The following is a 24,612-nucleotide window of genomic DNA, read 5'->3' as shown; positions in this document are numbered from 1 at the left end:
ACTACGTGGGCCTGTTAATGACTGAAGGCTGCGAGTGCTGTCTTGTGCCAAGACCCACATGGCTGCTGGCGGTGCATTAAATCAGCAGTCAATTTGACTGGAAGTTCGAAATCTGGGCTAGGTTAAGGGGATGTGCTGAAGCCGTGTTAATAGCTAGCTTGTTGTCCATATGGTACTGCTTTAATAGAGCACATTTGTTGCAGATGGTGGGAGACTTGGTTAGGCAGAGGCAGCTTTTGGCAGCGGCTCATTCTTCGAAAGGGCTGCCGTGCTGCTCAGACTGGTCCAGGCCAGCTTAGTGTCTTTTAACACTGATGTCTATCCTCTCTGCTTCTCCTTCACCAAAAAGTCTGTCCTTGAATTATGTGGCCTGTTCTTAATTTAAAACTGTTCCTGTTCCTGTTTTTTTTTTTTTTTTTGGTGTGTTTTCTTTTTTTTTCTTTTTCTTTTTCTTTTTTTTTTTTTTTAGATCTTCGGAGAAGCGCAAATACAATGTGGCTCAGTCACTTTTTCCTGAATCTGTTCTCCAAACCACACCTTTGCTTCCATAGGCTAAGTTCAGTTGTCTCCCCGAACCACAAAGGGATTGCAGACAGCAGGTCCAGCTGAGGAAACACAAGCAGAGAGACAGTCAAAGAACGAGGGCTATGGAATAAAACCGAAGACAAAGATAGAAAGCCAGCGTGGCCCTAATCTATTTCATTTCCTCTCCTAGCAGTGATCTGTTTTAGTGAGCCTGCGCAAGGATTCAGGTGCCAATAACGCGTTATCATATATATCCACTGACAAAAGCATCAGCTGTCCATCCTCTTGATTATATATGCCTTTATGTTTGTATATGCGGGCATGTAAGTTTTGAAGCGCAGTCCTGTGTGAGTGTGTGAGTGAATGTTGGAGCCCTTGTGCGTGTGTGCCTGCCGTAGAGTATGTGTGCTTTTTGCACTCAGAGAAGTGAGGAGACACGCTTGATCTGCTCTGCACTGTTTGACGGTTGTTTTCTCACGTTGTCACTGGCTTGGTGTGCTGTGGTGTGGTGATGGTATTATGTGCGCTGGGCCCAGCTGAGTGGAGAAGAGAGGAGAGCAGCAGCGCCCCTGGCTGTGCCACTCCTCCCTCCCCAGACACCTTATTGTGAGAAAAGTCTCGGCTGAGCCCTCTGGGCCTTCTGGATCCGCTGCCTCGCTAAGTGCTGGCCAGACTGAAAGGCACAGTGTCCTTGGGCCCGGCTCATTCTTTCCATTCTCTCAGAGGCTTTGTCTCGCAAGCCAGGAGAGCAAGGGGAGAAAATGCCAAATTACACCCATGTCACTAAAACTGAAGGTGTTTAGGACTGAGATGTCATTTGCTGTTGTGTTTTGTGTTATTCATGATGATGTGCATGAGGGAGCTCGGCGCTACAGAGTTTGCAAAGTAGTATTTTTTTTTCTTTCCATTACTGCTTCTGAGTATTGAATTTTTCAGCAGGAATTTTGAAATGCACACTTTATAGCTCTTGAATTTGAAAGTCATGAAATTTCGGGGTGGTGAGTAACAGGACAGGGATGGTGCAGTGATGAAATGTTGAACAGAAATGATTGGTTAACATGCTGAAAGCGTTTTTGCAAGAGATTATCCTTGCCATATTTCAGAGGCTGAATCTCTATTTTAGGCTAGTTTTCATATCAAAGACTGACTATTAGTTTCACTCGCAAATCTGTTTTCTGGAATACTTGCTTGTTTTTCACACAAAACAAAGCACATGGGAGTCCCAAACCAATTCCCAACAAATCTGAAAACAATAAAAGTTTAGGCTGTATTCTACAGACCAACAACACGGGCTAATCGAAACCTTTTGTAAATCATTTTTAGCCGTGCGCCTCCAGTATCTTGCGGGTGAGGCTTCTGAACGACCCCTGCGAGTGGTGACCTCATGACCACATCCTCCTGCCTCATTGGCGCTGTGCGTCCCAGCTCGGGTCCCTTGTGGCTGGGCTCCCAGAAGCCAGAGCTCCCTCGCCACACATGGGCTGCAGCTGGACCACCGTTAGCTACTCTGAGCAGACTAGCGGCTGCTCTGGGATCTGTGATTACAATCCTGGATGTATATCTCCGCACACAGCCCCTGGAAACAGACTGTATGGAGATCAGTAGGCAGAGTTTATTTGACGCAAACATATCATCAGGCTCTCATTGCAAACCAATGTTGTATGCAAATCCACTCCCTCGATGGAAAGAGGTATAATTAATGATGTCAGTTCATAAAAAGAGAGGATGGGTTCCTAGCCATCTTTCTGCTTTAATTAAAGACATGCCTTATTATAGGAGGAAGATGTATGCTGTGTTTTTCTTTTTCTTTCATTCTTTCTTTCTTTCTTGCCTCTTGATTATTTCCCTGTTTCTGCTCTTTCTCCTATTTCTCCTTGTTCTGCTCCCTGATTTTTTCCCCCTTGTCGTAGTTAAAATGGTTCTCTGTGTATTTCTCCTGCCGCAGAACCCCACACGCTGACATGGAAGGCTTTCTTCGTAGCAGCTTTTTACTGAGGTTAGTTTCATTTCCGTTGTTGCCATTTAGGATCATAGGTCGGGTAGGGGTGGTAGCAGGCTAACAGGGGTTAAACTCTATGACACATATTTTAGCTTTAGATCTTTTTCCTGTGTGTACCGGTGAATATGTGTATATTTGTGCTGTATGAAACACAGATTCTAACTTATTTACCCAAGCTGTATGTTATGATTGTGTTCATGTGTGTCGCAGACTGGCATGCTCTCCCTGATAGCCCTACAGTCAGACTGAAAGCACAGTTCAACGTCAAGGACAGATGTAGGCATCCCCCCTCCCTTTCCCCTCCTCTTCCCTTCACAGCTTAGAGGACCTGCAGGTCTTAGATCAGGCTCTCTGTGTCTTTACACTGCATGCTTTTGTCTGACCACCCTCACCACTCACCACCCTAATCAGGGCGGGTGGGGCGAGGCTGGGGACGGCGTACCGTTCTTGTGATGTTCTGTTGTTTCCCGTTGTGTACTGTGTTTGTATTCAACCTACCATAAAGATTTACATTTTTTGTCTTTACCCTTCCTGTGATTCTAATTAAAAATTTGTGCTGTCATTACACACAGAGGAAGTAAATAAGAGAGCGTATTTACCATTGGCTCCTTTCCTAGTGAACCACCTTCTCTAGGCTCCAGTGTTGCTCCCTAATTAGGGTTGGCTCATTAGAAGCCACAGCAGCAGCATCTGCCTTTCAAAGCTGCTGTCAGCCAAACTTTACTAAAGCTAATGAATCCTCTTTGATTTCTTTTTCAAAAGGTCACTTATTTGATTAAATTAACAGCATTTTTTTTTCTCGCCTAGAACTGTTGGGAGCATTTTAAAAAGAAAGGACAATTTGATACCATTACTCTCCCAAGTCAAAATGTCCTTTAGGAATTAAATTGCAAAGCCTCTCACAACTGTTTTCAAAACATACATGTATGAAAAAAAATGCATTTTTTTTATTATTTTAAATTCAGTTCAGTCCAATTCAATTCAGTACATCAGTACATTCAATACATAACATCAGTACATTATGAGTCCACAAAGGCAATTTGAGTTTGGGAATAAGTTATTTTATTTTACATTTCATCCTCAATCCTTTAAGATCATTCTTACATATTTACAAAATGGATGGAGTCATGAAAGGCTCAGGATGAATTCTAAAGGACTTTTCAAATTTTGATCCAATTGAAACCAATTGTGCAGAATTCAATCTTGCAGGATTCTAATGCATGAATCAGACTGACAAGGACTTTGTGGCAAAGACTATTATGAGTTAACCATGTTTAAAAAAAAAAAAAAAATGAAAAAAAAAAAAAAAGTTCGGTAACTTTGTCCATATCATTTAAATATGTGGTAAAATAATGATTAATTTAATGAAAGGTGTCATTTTATCTTCTGTGAAAGAAATTAAATCCATTTAAACTGAAGAAAACTAATATAAAAGAACCTCCCTTGTGAGAAAAAAAGTATCCATAATCTGCTCTGTTGCATGACACCAATTATTTGGTGCATTGTATCTGTCAGGCTTTGACTTGGGGTTATTCAGGCATACAGTGTGTTGAAGTTTAGCGAGCACACTGCCTATGTTCATTTCCGCTTGTTGTTCCACTAACGCTGCAGAGTGGAGGGTTTGTGTTTGACTCTCACCACCTGTCGAAACCAGTTGGGTCGATCTGAGCTGAAGATATTTGTCAGGTTGGGACAGACAGCAACACCTCTCCAATCCACCGGGGATATTTTTTCACATCAAATTGCACATCTACAACCCAACCAAGAATAATGATTAAAAAAAAAAAAAAAAAAAAAAAAAAAACAGAGCCATGACCTTGTACTTTGGCTCTTCTGCAACAATTTCCCTTTGTTCTGGGCTGGACTCGTTGCTGTGAGAGAACACTGTGATTATTCTAAGTAAACACATTATTGCGCTCCTAATCCACATCCTTCTGTCAGTGTCCGTTTTAATTAAAGGAGACGTGCCAGTAGACAGATATCACGCACACACTGGCTGGAGATTGGAGGACGGAGGCCTCAACAATCAGGCCAAGATTAAAGGCAGGCTTTGCTTCAGGGTTAGCCCTTTTGCTTGGCAAAGACGTGTGTCCTGGGGAGGGGTGTGGGTGTGGGTGTGGGTGGGGAGGGTGGAAAAGGATAGACACAGGAATGGATGGATGAGGCAGTTGGACATTTCTCCAGTGAAGAATCGCCACATCTTTTCTGAGGCAAAGAGGGCTTTGTCAGTGTAACTAGACACTCACACCTGCGACTTAATTAATACATACATATTTTGCAGCAGTCAAAGGGGACATGTTGTGTTTTTAGCCCAGGATCTGCTTCCCAGCTGCATGGCACATGAGCTCCATCTCTGCTCCAGTGACCAGATGTGTATGTCTTTTTTTTTTTTCTTTAATGCCGTATCTCAGAAACACACCAGAAAGACCCGTCATTATTGTAATGAGTCATGCAGCTGGTTTTGAGTCATATAAATAGGGAGCTGCAATAGCTCTAAAACTACTCACTTTCAGTTGTGTGTGAAATGCTGCTGCTTAATCACACCTGATGCACGGTCATGAGTAGTCCTTGTGAAAAATACATCAAACAGGTGAACGCTTTATTTAGTGTGGCGCTCGGAGCCTTTGTACTGTCTCTTGAAAATAATGTCACTCTGTTTCAAATTCCCAATTCGTGACAAGCAAGATATCGGTAACAAAGTGGAAAAGCTCCCCGAGTTTTTACATTGTGCACGGTGTGTTTCACTGAGAGATGACTATTTGTGCTCACATTATTGTGAGCCCCGAATTTCTGCTCTTTGTTGAAGAGAAGAGGTGCTTCATTTTAGATCAATTTTTCATAAGTTTATGGAATCATTTTAACTGTTTTTCATTTGTGTTGTTGTGAAAGTGGTTGAGAAACAGCACGTGCATGCTTGCATGTGTGTGTTTTAGAGCGGCAGAGAGAGGGAGAGAGAGAGCGAGAGAGAGAGAGAGAAAGATGTCTTCGGTAGTCTCTGTCTAGTCCCAGTGGGCAGGGCCTCCCCCTACATCTCTGCCATTATTTGATGTAATGAAAGGAGAAAGTGTGTAACATTGAGATTGTTAATTAATTTAGTCTAACAAGATGAAGATAAATGAAACCCACTGAAGGTTGACTAGGCTAAGGGGCCCACTTAGCATTCCTTCTGCCCTCCAGCTCTGCCCCTCTCACTCCTTCACAATGGAGCACAGCTAATAGGTGCAGTGCCATGTTTGCACAACCCCTCTGAGCTCTCACCCACTAAGTTTAGACATGGATTTTTTTTTTTTTTTTTGCAAAATATTTTATCAATCTCTGTTCAACATAATCTACTCTCTCTATGTGATCTTCTAATTCCCAAAATGGCTGGGCTGTTATTGGCAATTTAGTTAACTTTGTAGCAATTATAACTGCAGTACAATTACATTTAAGCCATCTTGACACTTTCAAAACATGGATGGTTAACTAAATTGATTTTTTTCACATGTGGTAGAAGCACTGTCGCTCTGACATTCGTTTGCCAGCACTTGTTTGTCTTCTGACAGATAACTGTGAACCAAATTTTCATCTTCCACCCAAGTTCAGTTATAATTTTGCTAGGAATAGAGGGAGGTTATATAAATGGCCATTCTCCTCCAGCAACTGTGTGGCCCCTTCACATGAGCCTGTGTGACTCCCAGCCTCTCACCATATGAATAGTTCTTCTCTAATGCGGCTTGGGGGCTATTTGAGCGGGAAGAGAGACAAAAAGCAGAAAGGACATTTTTCTAAAGGGCCAGACAGTTGTCTTCATCCACAGCCCTTTCAATCAAATCAGTAGTCTATCGAGGCCCTTCTTCTGTGGACAATTTTGCACTGGGTCTTCATGGCAGCACAGACCAATCATTATGGCATCCATTCTTTGCACCCTTAGTTCTCAAGTCATCAACAATGGGTTGTTGATTGTATGGAAAACATCAGAACAATTACATCCTCTGTTTTGGTGGCAGGGCAGCGTTTTAAAGTGCAATCCTCGATAATGGCCTCATTATTGTTATTCTTGAAGCAGGCCTCGGGAGAAAGAAGTAGCTGCTTGCAGTGCGTCATTATTTCGCAAATTTCGATTAGCTCGATTAGCTGTTGTCTCCTGGCAAATAGAATCATAGCTAATTAAAAATGAGAGGGAGCTCTGCCTGTGACTTAAAAGGTAGCACTCGATAGGCCGATAATATGAAAAAGGTGGTAAAAAGAAGGATTAGAGCTGTTACCCTAGTAACTCCAACTTCCATCTGCGAGGGAACAATGAACTTGTGTTCCTCCACCACCTATGCTTGAAAAAATAGAAAGCAAGAAAGAGAGTGTTCTGAAAGGACAAGACCCTTTTTAACAACAAAGTGGGATCCGGGCCTAATAGGCTCTTTGGTGAGAGTTGTTAGGCGAAATCACTCGGGGATAGAGGAGCGGAAAGGTCAACGTGTAATCTTAGGATAGTGAAGGTCATCCGAGGTTTTTTACAATACCAGTTTGTTTTGTGACTCCATTTGTCTGCCTAAGAAACAAAACCCGAAGTTCAGCCATTTCAGACACAGCGAAGGAGAGGAGGAAGAGAGAAAAAGCCTGGGAGAGGGATGCGTCTGTTGATAGAGCACTGCCTTGTGATATTAGAGTTAAATGCCACATGGCCAAAATGTGCAGTACTCACTTCAATAAACTTAAAAGTAGATGGCAAAGACCTGGATTAGGAGCAACTTCTCCAGTTAGAGGAAGCTGTCAGAAGCCGTTTAAATTGTCTCTTGCATCTCTTTTACTGATACAAAAAGTGGAAATTGATCCACCACTGGTTTCTTGAACCTCAACAGACTCTGCTGGCAGCAACATTAACTCTAAGATGAAAATACATTTACATTTATCCTGGGTATCCTTGCCTGGCAGAAACAGCTTGATATGATTAGCAATTTTGCTAAAGTATTGACAATATTATTACAAGTTAGAAGTGGTGATGAAAATATATATGAAGTGGTAGTCTTGTGTAATGCATTTTCATAATATCCGTTTTATTTCGGCCCATGTAAAGGTTTCTTTGATCATTACAAAAATATATATACATATATATATATATATATATATATATATATATATATATATATATATAGTTAAGAGCTGCTAAAGAGCTGCCACACTGAAAGGGAACACTTTCCCTCTTAAACATTGCTGAGTTATAATGATCCATGACTACGGAGGCACAGTATGTGTTTCTCTTTGAGTTTTATGTCCCTTATTACAGCTGCAATACGTCTGCTCACATTAAGCTAATTTATGGCTGAGGCCAGCGGAACAGCAGTACAGGTTAATGAATTTGGCATTACTAATTAAATGTTATTGAGGGCTGAATATGAATCCTGTGGTTGGGAGGGACAGCGAGAAGAGGGGAGGAGAGGAGAACAGGACAGAGGACTTTTTTTTTTTTTTTTTTGCATCATCTCCCACCCACAGCACTTTTTTTCCGGTTCGTGATGAGTAAAACATGAGAAGTGAATCTGAAGACAACACAGGCTCTGAGGTGAATCGGAGGACAGCTGTGTTTCAGTGCAGTGTTCTTGGCACAATGTTATCTCTTGATTGTATGTATCTGAAAAAAGAGGCTGTTTACATGATTATGTATAATTTGACAGAATATGTTTGGGAAAATAAATCACTGCTCAGTATGTCAGCATAAAAGTAAGATATACCTCTAAAAATCCCAAAGTAGGGAGCTTTGAATAGAGCTTTATTGTGTTTTCTGTATTTGAGTTTCCTTGTCTGGATAAAAGGATGAATGAACAGCTAAAGTGATTACAGACCCCGAAGGTGAGCTGAGCAGTGGAGGGCGTGCCCCCCTCCCATTCAGACAGTTGCTGTGTTGGACTGTTTAAGTGGGATTGTCCGATTGCTTCACTTACCTTTTGAAAACAAGAACATGAAAGCTGTGTAGTTGGGTCTGCTCAAGCAAAGACGGGTGACTGTGACAGTGTAGAGAATCGGCCAATTACCGAACTGCAGTCGGACTCCAGGAAGAGACTCCAGGGTGCATTGAAAATACATTACCCCTGTGCATGTTGTTTTGTCATTTTGTTTCAGAAATAATTAAGTTACAAATCCAATGCATAAATAGTTATTGGCATTATTTGTAGGTGATAAGGTAACAGATGATGTTTCCATTAAGCAGAACACCATACACGTGAGCTGTACTCAAAGACTGCATCTGAAAAACTGTATGGGTGGACTGATAAAATGGATGATCAAAAAATGTTTGAACAAAATGTTTACAAAGCACGCTGGAAAACATATATACAGTGCAAATTCCATCTAATGGTCCAATGAGAATTTTTTTTAATCTTTAGGGTTCCTTGAAGCAAACTTCTCACCACAGAGCCATGTCTTGGATTTTCTAAGCACCTCAAAGAGTGAACTAGTCCTATATTTTTTAATGTTTGCGTAGGCTTTGCAGTCGGCTTGTGTATATGCACGTGAAGTCTCAGTTTTGCTCTCTCTCTTTCTCTCTCTCTCTTTCACTTTTGCAAACACCTCTACACTCCATGCCTGACATACTCTCCCTGAGAGCTAAGCCTTTCAATTTAGATTTCAATTATCATGTTAGTTTTGTGATTAGACTTCTGTCCTCTAGGAATCAGACCTCTCTGCTCCTCTCTATTCCACTCTATTCCACTTCCCCTGCAATCACATCCCATCTGATGAATTGCGCATATAATTACGGAAGTTATTGAATATGTAGATCACTGCTGACTCTTGGTGTGTGGTTCATAATACATTAACTCTAACTGTATCAAACAAGGGTCCCTGATAAAGACCCACTCTGATAATGAGAGAGGGCCAATGTATGCTATTAGTCAGAGATAACAGACACCACAAAGGCTGGGACTCAATTAAAACACAGCCATGCTATAGTCTGAATCTGTGTGTGTGTGTGTGTGTGTGTGTGTGTGTGTGCGTTTCTGTGTGTGTATGTGAACTGATTCCCCTTTGCCCCCCTTAGCCCCTGAACAGCACTCAGTCCAGTGAAGGGAGTTGGCACTGGGCACAGTCAGTCAGCGCCACCATTACAACCAGTAGAGCGCAGTCGCTTCTGGCTGGCCGGCCAGCCAGCCAGTACACAGGGTGTTTATGAATCATCCAACATGAGGTATTTCCCCCATGTTACATTATGTTGCTACCATAGTCTTACACCCTATCCCATGATGCAATCCCTTGGAGCTTTTCAGGAGAGGAGAGTGCAGCACTTCACAGGCACACCCACAGGAGGGGGATGTGGGAAATTTGGAAAGTTTTGAGTGATAGCATGTCGAGAGCTTTCTTAAAACTTGGCTTGCCAGCCATTTAAAAAAGCCTCTTGTTTTGCCGAGATGCATACCACCTAAGATTGCCTTTTGCCTTCCTCTAAAAGTACAGGGAATTTTGTTACCTAAAACATCACTTTTTTTTTTTTTTTTTTTTTTTACATGAAGCTTGTTTTCCACACTTTCTAGACATAGTTTCTATGCTGTTATTTTCAGTTAAAGACACAATTGAGAATAGAGGGAAGAGGAAGAAACTGGGTCCTGTATTTTTAGCCTGTGCTGTAGTGATGTAGCTGCCATTTATAGCTGATATGCCTGATCCTGGACGGCTGCCCCGCTGACACCAGAGAGGAGAGTTTATGGTCTGTGCACATTCTGCACCCCCGCACTCCAATACACAGACATGTAAACTACGAAAAACATGTTTCTTTTGAAAAACATCAAACCTCACGTCATATCTTGGTTATACATTGCACAGCTTGCAGATTTGGCTTATTGAGTATTATACATCATGGATATTAGCAAATAAAATGCAGCTGGATTCAGCTGGAACCTGTATAAGAGATGAAGAGAACTTCTGAAGTTCTGATTCATTGCATATAAAAATATGTGTAGAGGCATAAAACATGCCTGCTTGTGCTTCACACTGTTCAGTATACACTGTCTCAAGTAGTAACCTCGTAGCCATCTAAGCTGAGGTGGTCCCTGCTGGCTGACTACCAGATGGTCACTCCTAGAAGCTCGTAAACACAGAGACGTCCATACACACTTCAGGCATTACATTCTTTCCTATGATAGACAGGAAGTGGTGAGGCCTGGAATCGACTGCTTGTGGACATATCACATTAATTTCCACTTGACTTTTGATGGAATAGCACTGAACCTAAAATGAAGACCAGTACTTTAGAAAAATGATTCTCCGCCATGAATCAGCGGAGGAAAGTCATTGTTGCTGCAAACGTTTATTCCAGTGATGATAACAAATGTGAAGCTAGAAACGAATATTTCACGGGAGCATATAATTCACATGTTGTATCTTTTTTCTTTCCAAATATGTTTCATTCTGTGCCATAATTTTCTTTCACATCAGGGTTTAAATTCACTGATTTCAACTTTTTCTGCTGTGCTGCCCATTTGCCCCATTCCACCAGCCATCCGCAAGCAGCTAGCAAGCTGCTGCTCAGTGAAAATTAATGGAGGCAATGTGGCTGCCCAGCAACATTGGAGTGTGGCTTCATTGTGTCAGGCTATGTTAATTAATTTTCAAAGGCAGAACACGCTTGGACAAGCACATAAACATTTTGTAGCAGTGTACGCAAACAATAGTGTTTATCATGACTTGTGTACAGTGTGTTTTGCTCCATTTCTTACTTTTCACTCATTTAAAAGTACTTCTGCAGAGTTGAACAGAGCACAGTACACAAATGACAGTTTAGGGCATGAGTCTGACTAAACTCTTAACTAATTTGCAAATAAAATTTAATTAAAGCGAATGTTGTCATGCTGGATTCTACTGTGAGAGATATTTGTCCAGTTTTTTTTTTTTTTTTTTTTTTTTTAAATTTGATTCAATTTTTTATTGAATCAAAGCAGTGTTCTAGAATTAGTTCTAGAAAGCAGTGTTCTAAAATTAGTATATTATGCCGTACATTTTATGCATTGATATATTCAAAATATGCTCCACGGTGTAGATTTATGAGAGCTAAAATTTAATTTTCTACTCGTTTTCCATTTATCTTTTCTGTAAGCTGCTATTATTATGTCCATTAAACTGACTTTGAATAATACTGAAACAAAGGCAGTGATTAAATGATTTGTTGTGATATCTAATTACCCTTTTGTTGTCCCCTCTCCTGTGACTAGTGCCGGATCTGTTTCTCTGTCATGACTGTCTGTTGTAATTAAGACTCAGAGCGGGCTTTTTTGCACATTGCACTGTGGCTACTCTACCCGGCTCTGTGTATATTATTAGGTTAATAGGATTGAACATGTTTACACCAACTGTTAGCTTAACAGGAGGTCAACGAGGTGACTTAAACTTGGGTAAGGGGCTTACTTAAGCAGCTCAGATAGCATTGTAGTGACCGACTACTAACTACACACTGATGGGAAAACATGCACAAATATGCTCAGCACTGGTGCTCACTAGGACACGATTTAGTGACCTGTAAAGTCAAAGAAAACTAATGTGCACGGTTTTCCTAAGTGGCCAATGGGATTTTGGTGCCCTTTGCTGTGTGTGTTGCAAGTGCGACGACCTTTGTCAAGTCCCAGCTATTGTTTACAGATTGGTTACACACTCTACAGGCTGTGAAAGACACATCTGCTACCTTCAGCTCAGTCGAGAGCAGATAGACAGTCAGAGACAGGGTTAGGAGGGGAGGGGGGATACTGGAGTCCAGGCACTGGGAGGTGGAGTCCACAGCCACCCTGTCATACAGCTCAGCTACAATCCCTCTCCTCTAATCAAATATTTGTCTGGCCTTCACCAGCTATTTGCCTTGTTCTGTTTGCTTTGTTTATTTAAATCTATTTGAGGCAGAGAGATAAAGACAGTTTCCAGAAAGCTGTTTTCTGATTTTATTTGTTACATAACGTGCATGTCTTTATTAAAGAGGTGTGTGTGCAAGCCTGTGTTTGTCTGTGTGCACACACTGTAGAGACTTTTTTCTCGTTAAACTTCAGGCATTTGAATTACATGTTTTGTGTTTTTATAAACTAGAATTAAAATACCAGAACACTCAACACTGATATGATTTTTTTTACCATTTAATATTGTTATCATTTCCATTTAAGAAGCCACAGCAGGGATTGTTGTTTGATACAGCAGCAGTATAAAAGTGTTAAATCTTAAAACCGTGTTGCAGAAAACTCCCTTCAGGCTTTTAACATCAGATATAAAACCATATTTGTTTAATGTGTTTTCGATTGATTCACTGATTGAGATCCAAAGGGTGGTCATAAATGTTTCAGGACAAAGCGTTTCTTTGTGTGAGCGGGGCCCCAGTTGAAATGGAGGAGTAGTTTGAGATTACCAGATTATTTCCTACTAGCCCAGTGAGTGAGGCGAGGCGAGCCGCAGCCCTGCACCGTGCTGTGCTGGGGCTGAGCATAATGAGTGTGGTGGCAGGGAACCACAACAGAGCCGGGGCAGAGGCTGCCTGGGAACCAGAGGCCTGTGGCCCACAGCCAAACACAGACACAAACCCTGCCGCACACTTGTGGTTTTTTAAGAAAGCAATTTAGTTAATGATTTCATTTTGAAGCACTGTCATGATGCTTGTGTCTTCAGCGCCAGCCAGAGAGGGAATAAAGGAGAAAGGAACACAGAGGATAAGGTATTAGTAAACATGAGCCGAACCCAACAACCACAGGAAAAAAAAACCAACAAAAAAAAAACATGCAGCTGAGCATAATGTGGCGTCACACACTTGCTTCTGCTGTGAACGCAACACACATTTGACTCGGGTAATAGATTTGTACTATAGGGATATCGCTTGTGGCAAAAACTTGACCGACTCCTGTGTCTTTTTATGCATCGCTCTGAACAAACACAGGAGAGAGCTGGAGCACAGCACGAGTGGTAAGACACATGGTTAGCAGCAGACTGCTGAGGCATTTTCTGTTTCAGTCAGCGTCTAATCCACTACAGTGCCTGCTCCCCCAGAGTGGAAATACAGCACATTTTTCAGTTCAACCATGTCTGTCAGCTCTCTGATTTTATTAGGGCTATGTTTCACATTCATTTACAGTAGGATTTCTCAGTGCCGCCCTGTGAATGAAACCATCTTAGCATTGCTAAAACAGCAGCTTGTACATGTCTTCTGTGAACCAAATTTTTGGGCAATTACTCACATCAATTGCAGTGGGTTTCGGGTTTTGCTCCTCAGATCTCATTTTTTCTTCTGCCCCTCTCCTTTTTTTTTTTTTTTTTTTTTTTTGTATCAGCTGTCAATCACCCGTGGTAACTTTTAACCACCTCCAAACAGAGCCGGGTGCCAGCCATTCATTTAGTCCTTCGCTTTTGCTCTGCTTCCTCCCATCCAACCTGTCAGAACGATACACACTGTTGACCATGCTTTCTATTCAACACCGGCAAATGAATTGGTTTCAGTGGTTTAAATCAGCAATCAATGTCAGTTTCCCAACATAATAAGCCTTAATCATAAATCTTTGAGGTGTGGCCTGCCTGACCCCTATTCATCATGCCTCTGCTAGATGGCCTCATCTGGGTGGAGCAAATGAACTACCCCTGTTTTGATTTTCCAATTGACGTGTCACATGAAACGTGGCTACTCTCTCCCCTCCCCAATTCTATCCCAGTCCTTCTTTTCACAGTCGCTAAAAGAACACACAAGGGCCCAAAGACAGAGGGGGGAGAAGAAAAAAAAAAAAAAACGGTTGTCACAAGGGCAGACAAATTTGTGCGCGTTGTGAGCTTGCCCAATGAATACTTTAAATTTATTCAGAAAGAGGAAAATAATACAGGAAAGAGAGAGAGAGAGAAAAAAAAAACATTATTATAGGTGGGGCTAAATGTAGCTAATGAGCTGTTGTCCTCCCAGCCCCTAGAATAGAGCAGCTTAATCAAAGCAGTGTTGAAGGTAATATCCTCATTTTTTCCTCCTTTGCTACAGAAATCCATTTATGAAATGAGAATGAAAGAGAACAAAACTGCTTTTCTTTTCTTTCGACTTTGCAAATTTTCCAATTTAGTTGACCAGGACTGGCGAAGCCTTCCGCATTAGGGGAAAAAAGAAAGGAATTAGGATAGTGGCGTAGAAAGCCGGCCACTGTGCGCCGACATTCCAGATGTCCAAACGGCAGTTGTACCAACCCCAGTTCTGCTGGGCACTGAAGCTGCCAATGATGACCTCATGATGGCCAGGCCAAAGACTGAGGCCCATAGTTCTCCTGCCATGCAGTACAATAACCCCCTCCTCTCATAACCCATTCACTGTCACCAATGTCCTTGCTTTTCCTGCTCCCTGCAAAATTACTCCTTCATAATTAGCCATTGTCCTTGATTATTTGGCCCAAAATCTCTGTTTTTTTTTTTTTTCTCCCTCCAGGGCCCCGCTTTCTTCTTTTTGACTTCCCTTCCCTTTTCAGATTTCTGTGTTCCCTATACACTCATTGTGCATCTCTTTGGAAACTTGTGATGCACCCCCCACCACTACCACTTCTGTTTGGCACCCCCAGCCAAGCTCCTCAACTCACTTTTCTGGGAACTGTGAGAGATGTTACACCCGATTTGTTGAAGTGCAACCCTTTTTGCTGCAAACACTCCAGCGCACAGAAGAAGTTATCTTTATAAATGACAGAATGGACCTGGCTTGAATAGTGCTTTGTTTACTGTTCTCCAAAAAGGGGGGCCCCCGTCTATATTTCATCTGTCACCGTTGCTTTTCTTTCCTTCAACAATGCCCGATTGTTTCCATGAAAATTTCAGGTTCCATGGACAGGAGAATTCTGTATTATTATGTTCCTGCCAAATTCCGATCTCTGTTTTCCTTCCCCTGCTCACAAAGGGCTCATAACTTACTGTCAACTATGAGGCAAGCCACAAAGCTCCACTGTTGCTCAGCAAATAGGGTTGTGTTGGTTGATGGCTTGACTGGCTGTTAGGTTTGCTTAACTGTGGCAGCAGCGACACAAGGCACTTTGGGAACTCCGTACCCCAGCAGGACCAGTAAGACAGAGGCAGAGACACAGAGAGAGAGAGAGTGAGAGAGAGAGAGACACACAGAGAGAGAGAGAGAGAGAGAGAGAGAGAGAGAGAGTGTGTGTGGGGGTAACAGGGCAAAACAACAAGTAGCTTTTCTTGTCTTGCAATTTTTTTTTTCCAGGCAGGCAGGCAGTTTGGCTGGTTAAGGAGAACGCTGAATTTGTGCTAGTGGAAGTGCTGTTGCTGTCTTGTGATTTATGGGTTTTCTTTAAGGCTTCCACTCCCAACTCAAGCCCCGCTTCTAGTGGATATTTTCTGTTAGAGCGCGATGCAGGTCCACAAAAAAGGACTGCATCAAATGTTTGGACTGTCAGCCTGCATTTGCGGGAGCATATCCACGAGTGAACTAGTGTGTATCCCGTGGAACTGAGAGGTTATGCCGTCCAGCTCTGAGCTTGCGGCTCTGGGATCAGAAAAAGGGCCAGTGGCACAGGGGACCAAAGGAGAAGGAGGGGGAAAGGGAGGAGGAGGAGGTGGAGGAGGAGGAGGCAACGAGGGATTCAGTGTGTGAGTGCTCATCGACCCTTCCTGAGTAGACAGACAGGGACACTTAAGCCCTCTCACACCTGCATCTGCCTCTGCCTTGTGTGGGGGGCAAGGACACCAACCACGCTGTCAAACTAAGGCAGCTGCAGAAGTGTTTAAAGTGAGCTACAAGGCAGTTCCTCTCGCAGAATATTATTGCAAATAATTTACCCAGCAAAGTAATTATCAATGCTCTGCTCAATATGTAAAGTGTGCACTTCAGGTGGCTTGCTTAATTTGCTCCGGATGACTGTCTTTTGAGTGTGGATTTTAGCTGTGGTTGCTGTGGCAGTTTCTAATAGAAAAGGCATCAGGAGAGAGTGTGAAGTGAGGATGAAGAGCCAGTGTAATTGAGTTGACTTTTTGCAGGGGAAGGTCAACATTTATGGAGGAACAATTTAAACAAATTCATTTGGACAACTCTCCAGCCACTGTACAACTAGGCTACCTTGTTAGAGAATCCGTATTTTCCCAACCATTTACCATATTTTAATATCATTATCTATAATTACTTTGTCAACTGACGTTTCAGTTTCTGTATTATTGACTCACACTGACATGTAAAGAACAAGAAAAAAAGAAGAAGAAAGAAAGGTTTAGTTCCAGCAGCACTCGCTTTATCTGCTTTATCTGTTTGTTTTTAATTCACCGGGAAATGTATTCATAGCTATATTATGAGTTGATTATGTATCCAGAAACCTGGCTCATGCACAGCGTGGCACAGTCACAATGGAGGGTGATAATTTAATTGTGCTAAACGGTGGATACCGTGTCAATGCTCTTCCAGCTGGGAGCTGTCAGGTAGTAATATCTCATTATGGCAGGTGAAGAACCCAGAGGAACCCGACTACGACACCTGTTAGAACAGGAGGAACCCCTGAAGGGAAACTCTCTCTCACTCTCTCTCTCTCTCTCATACACACACACACACACACACACACACACAGAGAGTGAGAGAGAGAGAGAGAGAGAGAGAGAGGCAGACATATGCAAAGAGAAAATAGAATATTAGAGACGCAGAAATAAGTTGCCTTTTCCTTGTCATTTCAAAAGACCACTATTTATCAGTGCCATCATTTTCTGTTATGACTACCGTTTGGAAAATATTTGAATTAAACTGAATGAAGTGGCATTCTTATAATTATTTTTTACGATTACGTGCTCTGCCAAAGTATCTAGCTGCAATTATAATAAAATATTGTAACGGAGTGACACTTCAGAACAGTAAAAGCACCTCTGTTATTTTGTTCTATTAGAAGAATGTAATGTCATGCAGCCAGGCAGCTCAAATACTGCGGACTGGTAACTTCTCATTTTATATGCTTATATTTAGCAGGCAAATATTAACACATGAATATGTATGTTTAATCAAAATTATTCTTTTTCATATAATATAAATATATATATATATATTTTACCAACAATCCTTCATGTGATTTTCTCTCAGGATAAATGTATCTTAGAATTTAAAAGTAATTTGTGGATGTAACTGAGGCATTTTTGGATATACACTATGTCTGTATGTTTGTGAATGTGGGTTTGCAGGTGTGTGTGCATTTGTGCTTGAATACACACTGTTATGCATGGAAAGTGAAAGCCCACTATCTGTCATAGCCAGCTTTCTCATTATGATGCCTGTAAACAATGCCCAATCATTTGGTTGTTTTTTTTTTTTTTTTCCTTTCTACTTTTAACTTCAGTGCAGAATTTGAGGGAAAGGCTCTGATATTTCCCCTCTGTTAGGACCTGTGATTAACGCTCAAAGGTGCAAGATGCCTGGAGTGAGACAGACAAGTGGGCAGGTGGGTCGGGGCGGCAGTGGGAGGGGCGGTGATGGTGTGGAGTTACTTATCACCATTGTCTATAAAAGGTAAACAGTGTGAAAGAGTAGATACGGTGGGCTGAATGTCAGAGCCTTTTACGATGAAAGAGGAAATGGGATAGCCGCGGACACATGGCCCCGCAGTCATGAGACCCCTGAGATGAGCGGCATACAGCGCTCCTCAAATACTCACCAATTACACAGAGGTTGTTTTGCATGATGATGAAACGTTATTGCTGGGAACAATTCATGACTCTATGCATTCCGGGGCCATGTGAGCCGCAGAACGAAAGTCTTAATCCTTCAATGCGTGTGCGATATTTTCAGCTATATATAGACCTGGTTTTCTTTTCTCACTGCCCCCCCACCCCCGCCCCACCCCCTCCTTCTCTGCGCCTTGAGTCTCAAGTCAAACTCACTGGGGCTTTGTCTTTTGAGAAAGCGGGCAGGAAGGCAGCATTTCATGCACTTATTGATTAGTTTGGTTTGTTAGCTGTCCATTGTTATTGTGTAATCAAGCATGAGGGAGGGTTAGGGCATGTCAAGGATTTATGAGTTGCCTCTTCAATTTGCCATATTCTTGCTGCTCAGTATGCAAAGGCACATATTGGGCTTATTTTTCCAGAGAAACCGATTAAATTATTGATAAGAGTAAAGGAATTGCAGCAACACTAGAATACACTGTAGTTAAGAATGTGCAAACAGGGTTGTTTTGCTGATTCTGTTTAATGCGCATGAAGGCCAGCCCAGTAAACAGTGTTATTCAATCAGATCCTATTCCACATGCACTGGTAGTGCCCATATCCAGCTACTCCATGCTTTTTGTATTTTTTTTTTTTTTTTTTTTGGCTCCTCATCAAAATGGCTTTGTTGTACGTATGCAGATCTATTGCACCCAAGCCCCTTTAGATCGTAGCACGGTTTGATCCCCGCTCAGACGATGAGGAATATAATACCATATGGTTGCCCTGAGATATTTTCAGAGAATTATTGCAGCACTCCACCTTTTCCCTTTCAATAATATGAGGTAGTATTGTATAGGGCTTGTCAGAGGTGGGGGTTGGGGCAGTGAGGTTCTCTGCACTCTTTAGCTGCCTGAGCGCAGCCCTCCCAGCACTGCTAATAAATTATTAACTCCTGCTGACAAATACTGTTATGGAGCCTGCCGCAGATCTGTTGCATTCTTTAACAAGATTGCTGTAGACACATGTAACAGGAGGATGGAGTCTCCATCGTTCCCTCTCTCTCTCCCTCTCTCTCTCTAACTCTCTCTCCCTCTCTCTCTCTCTAACTCTCTCTCGCTCTCTCTCTCTCACGCCTCAGCAGTTTGACTGATGGCTGGAGACCAAAGTAAAAGTGCCTGAGAGACTGAATATTTTAGTGGTAAAATAATACCACTTGATTTACTGTGTAATACAAAAGAAGTACTTTGTTTCGCTCTCACACTCCATTGAGGATGAGGCGCTTGTTGCGCCGAGGCTCAGGCTCTTTGGATGCATGAATAAAAAATATGTCAGAATCTGTGTACTGTCCCCCCCCCCCACCCCACCCCCCCACCCTCCGCACCCCCCAACATGAAACTCCGCTGCTGCCCTGTCTACTCCCATTCCTCCCCACACCGTCACTTTTAGCATGCACGGCCTGCACTTTGTAGTGAATTTTGATTTTCAATTAACGCTCCCCAATTTTGAGATCATTTTCTATTTGATGTAATTACAGGAAACAATTTAATGGCTGATTAAAATTGAAGTCCCACTAAAGGCACAGCCGGCAACACATCCTGACACACTGGCAGGCACAACAGACAGACAGACAGGCAGGCAGGCAGGCACAGGTCTCGCACCTCTTCTCCGCTGTCTACCTGACTCGCTGGGTTTGTTTGTACAGCTGCCGAGACGCTTGAGATTAACTTAGGCTGCTATTGTCCAGGTCTCCCTTCTTTGCCCAAACTGATCTGTGACTGCTGGTGGCTGCCTGTGTGTGTGTGTGTGTGTGTGTGTGTGTGTGTGTGTGTGTGTGTGTGTGTGTGTGTGTGGAGAGAGAGAGAGGGAGAGAGAGAGAGAGAGAGAGAAACCATTGTGTTTGGGTACACCAGTACTGAAAAATAGCTCAATTCAGAGTACACACAGACAACAACAGGTCAGCAGTGTGTGTAAACAGATAATTGAGTTAATTCGACAGTCTTCCTCGAGTGAGGCAGAGCGTCGTCAGGCCCGAGGGCCTCGCTTGTACGACACTTGCTTAAGGGGAGCACATCCTTGCCTATCTGTTAGCACTCAGCTCTCAGCGGAAAGTGCAAGGACGCGATCACACCATAGTCTGTGTCAACCTTGAGTCCCCTCCCTATCCTCCCCCCGGCCTGCCCCAGGCCAGCTGAGGGTGGAACTAAACCACAGTCACATTGACCCCTGTGGACAGAACAGGAGAACGGGGCAGATGGTAATCAGTGGTGAAATATACCTTAAGTAGTGCCTAAGCATTTTGTCACAGAGCCACACAAACACAGACAAATGCACAGGCACACACACACACGCTGCAACATTGCTCTCTCTCTCTCTCTCGCTCTCTCTCTCTCTTTCACACACACACACACACACACACACACACATCCCTTTCTGTAGAGGAGATTGAGTTCTAAATAGTCACATTCTGGTTTTAATGGTCAACGTCCTGTAGCTGAGATAAATAAGCAGAACAACAGCTCAGGGAAAAGCAGATTAGGAGTTAAATATGCTCTCGCTCCTTCTCTCCACTTCACATCAGTAGGAAGGCCATATTATCCCCTTATTAATTTATTACCAAATGCATAATTAGATTTGCTGGCACAGTGTTTAATTTCATTCATTGTTGCACACAGCATGAGTGCGGCCTCATTAATTGTGAGGAAAGCAGAGTTGGGTATATAAATTGGGCACAGACAAGAGGTTAGGTTGTAAAAGGGAGAAAGACATTGGAATTAACATGAGTTTCCTTTGCACCTGATATGTCAAGTACACTTTTCACTGTAATATTCATGAAACCATGTGAGAGATTTGTGAATTCAGTCTTCCACCGTTAGGTTTCGTTTTCCAAGTCACTTTCTTGGCCTAAAGAAACGCTGTCAAACTAAAATGTTAATCATTCCCTAAATTAATGAGTAGAAATAAAAGGCGAAGAGGCTTTTTTTTTTTTTTTTTTGGTTTGCTTTGGGGTGAAATCAACCTAAGCTTGTAAGATAATAAGATGATACAAGGACAAAATTAAATGAAATCAACATGAATGCTGAGAAAGGTCGTAAATTAAAAAATGGAGTGCTATAATAAGTTTAAAAAAAAAAAACAAAAAAAATCTTGTTTTATATATCAGTGTACTTAAACTTTTTGACTTAAAGGACTTTATCTGGCTGGTAGTCTTATTGTCTGGCTGACCTACTGCCTGACTGGCTGACTGACTGGAGGATTGGGCCAGGCCCCAAGCAGGCACTGTTCCAGGCCTAGATCAAGCCATCCATTTGCATTAAACAAAGGATTAGGGACCCCACGGCCCGTTCCTAACCCCACAGGCCAGAACAGCTTCAGGCTGCGGTCAGGTGAAGAGTGCAGTCCATTCAACATTCTCCCTGCTCGGCTCTTCCTTTGGTGACAGTGTCTCATATAATCGCTCTTACAACCATGCACAATCACTTGAATCACTTAAATCCTCAGGGAGGAGGTGTACCTTTTTGTTTTTTTCAGTCACAGTTTTCTTCATGAGCTCTTTTTTTCACTCTATTCTCCCGTTCCTTGCTCCACAGCAGAGTAATGTCTTCCAAGCAAGCCACGTCTCCTTTTGCCTCTGTCGTCGATGGGGATGATGCCATGAGCCAGGAGCACCTGTCTTGGGAGAAAGAGGAGAGCGCGGAGGCCCACGGCACGCCACAGCTGCCGCTGCACAGTCTGCTGCATGGGAAAGCCCACCCCGACGAGATGCAGCCGCTCAGCAGCGTCCCGCCAGAGACCGACTGGGACAGCCTGGTGTCTGCCCAGCAGCGCATGGTGAGACACACACACACACACACACACGCACATAAAATTGTACCCATTCTAATGTGATATCACTGAAATAAGAGGCATAGTAAAAAGATTCTGTTCCATTTCTACAAGACATTTTGCTCAAGGGTTACACCAGACAACTAAATGTGTTTTGTGACTTCAGTGTTTTATGTAGCCACTTCCATCAGTATGTAGGGGCAGCTCATGGCTAGCACTGTCACCTCACAGCAAGGGAGTGTTTGGTTCGAAACCTTGGCCCTGCTCCTTTCTATGTGGAGTTTGCTGTGTTTGTGTGGGTTTCCTAACACAGTCTTAAGACATGCAACTCAGGTGAACTGAAGACTCCAAATTTGCTCATAGGTGTGTATGTGTGGGTGTGTTTGCCCTGTGATGGACTAGTAACCTGTCGAGGGTTTCTGCTTCATGCTTCCTGAATAGGAATAAACATCTGCAGAATAAATAATAATAATACGTAATACAATATAAGAGGAATAAACCTCTATAGAAAAGGGAAGGATGGGTGGATGGATAATATGTGGCCTCACAATGAAACAGAGCCCTCTTTAAAATAATTCCTTTCAATCTAGTGTTTGACATTCTCTCTACTCTGCTATTTTAAAAAGTTTTAATCAAAGAGGCTTCAAATAGCTAATCAAATAGCTACTTCATTCATTGTACAAGTGTATTTGCTGTGGCATTCACGTTGCCTTTTGTGGGTTTTTTCTGATTTTTTTATTTTTTTTTTTAGGTGAAGAACTGCTCAGTTGACATGTATTTTGGATTAGCGCTAATTTATCAGATTTCCTTTAGGATTAAGTTGAAGAATATGTTTCCCCCCTTGTCAACATTTTAATACAGTGGTTCATTGAAGGAATGAATGAATGATAACCGATGATGGAATGCTTATCTAGTTTTTACTCCAATATCTATCTAACATAAAATATGCGCTTATGATGGTGTTAAGTTTTGTACACTAAAGATGATGCCAAGTTCACCTCAAGTAGTACCTCCTATCATTTAGAAAGCTTTTTTAAAAATTCAGATGAAAAATTAAATTAGTAGGTGTTCAGCTTTGTGAGTAAAAAAAAAAAAAAAGCGTCTACATAATTCTCTTGTTTACTTACACTGTTACTGTTTTACAGTAACAGTGAACAATGTTTTATAAATTATTTGCATACAAAAATTAAATTTGATCATTTCATTGACATGTTTTTTTTTTTTTTTAATTTACATTTGCTTTACAGTTGGATTAATTTAAAACATGATTACAGCATTAAGAGAAGAATATGTACTGAACAGACAGATTTGAGTATTAAACATCTTACGGACCTCGGGGGTGGGTGGGGGGGTGGGTGGGGGGGGTGCTATTCCCCAGCTGACAGATTTGCATCCATTGAAGTGTCTTTGTAAACCAGAGAGCAAAGAGGCCTGCAAATATGGAAAACGTACACAGATGTAACAAGTGTCAGCCTCCTGAGACAATACTTTTATGATTTTTTCATGTAGTTACTATAATCAATATGGTTGGCAATCAGTAGTCCGTTTGGAAAGAATGAAAATCATATGGCACTCAGCTAATAATTTTCATCAGTGAAACTCCTTCGGAGATGCCACTGACAAAAGGGCTATATAGTATTCAGGTGTCAGGTTTCCTATAGGGTCAGTGTATTCCAGTGCTAATGTCTTTAGGTCAAGCCTAAGGGGCTGGTGGTTTAATTACGCTCGGATTGCCTCTTCTAAAAACTGTCCGCTTTAAATTGTTGTCTTTTTTTTTAGATGACGTTTTTGGTATTTCTGCCTTATTTGACAATAGAGAGAGACAGGAAAGGCAGAGGAGAGAGAGGAGATGACATGTAGCAAATGGCCTGCGGTCAAATTCGAACTCAGGACGCTGCAGTCAGGACTCAGCCTTAGCACATGGTGCGCACTCTTATCTGGTGAGCTACCGGGGCACCCCCTGTTGTCATTTTTTTAATTTCAAAGCTTCTGCATTGGGGCTACTGGGCACTGCAGGTTCTTTATAACTATCAAGGACAAATAGCAAGGTATTTGCTCTGTGCACTGGTAGCACAAGGACTGATGTACAGGTTGTTTTTAAAGAAGCCGTACTAAAGCAGAACAATCTCCAAACTGTAAGTGTAGTACTTTGCTCTCCATCCCTGAGGGCCACGCTCCAGGCTCAGCAGGCACTCATTGTTTCAAGCTTGTACAAATCAGCTCAGTCCATGTTCTCTCCCTCTCTCCAGCCCCATGGTTCCCTAATACTAGGAAACCTGGGGGATTCTGTGTCTTCAGATAGGCAGCCCTGTCCAATCCTCCATCATCAGCTAGTGTTTATTAGAGGTGCACTCATGTTGCCTTGAAAAACATTAGTGGCACATAAAAACTCAAACTGCATCATGACAGAGGAAACAGAATGAAGCCTTATCTGCTTCCCCGCCAGTTGAATTCTTAAAGAAACATGGCCACAGTGTGTTTTTGCTGTTTTTCTTGTTGTGTGTGAGCTACAGCTGCAGCCAAACCCCAGACGCTGTTTGTTGTAAGTGCGGAGCTACTTTGATGTGAGCGGAGGGAAGAAGAGCAGAGGCACTTGTGGGCTGTAGACAGGGGAGGCAGGTGGTTGTCTGTGACAGACGGGCCTGTGGTAAAGAGACCCAGAGGTCCTCTGAAGTAGCTCTGCAGCGGGCCAC

At 42.4% G+C, this 24,612-nt stretch overlaps 1 protein-coding gene across 3 annotated transcripts in view; it reads left to right on the top strand.

The window, feature by feature from the left end:
- Positions 1-2,500: 2,500 nt before the first annotated feature.
- sox6 (SRY-box transcription factor 6) overlaps positions 2,501-24,612 on the top strand; it is a 120,800-nt gene continuing 98,688 nt past the window's right edge. For 2 of the 3 annotated variants that reach the window (XM_030046876.1, XM_030046860.1), the window contains exons 1-2: positions 2,501-2,521; positions 21,685-21,925. In XM_030046876.1, the coding sequence (XP_029902736.1) occupies positions 21,692-21,925 (234 nt within the window). In that variant the 5' untranslated portion in view covers positions 2,501-2,521; positions 21,685-21,691. Of the gene's footprint in view, positions 2,522-21,684; positions 21,926-24,612 lie in introns of those variants that run through there. The other variant, XM_030046868.1, reaches the window with a different exon arrangement.

The sequence above is a fragment of the Myripristis murdjan genome, chromosome 3, assembly GCF_902150065.1.
Source record: "Myripristis murdjan chromosome 3, fMyrMur1.1, whole genome shotgun sequence".
NCBI lineage: Eukaryota > Metazoa > Chordata > Actinopteri > Holocentriformes > Holocentridae > Myripristis > Myripristis murdjan.
This window is presented reverse-complemented; position numbering and strand designations above follow the sequence as displayed.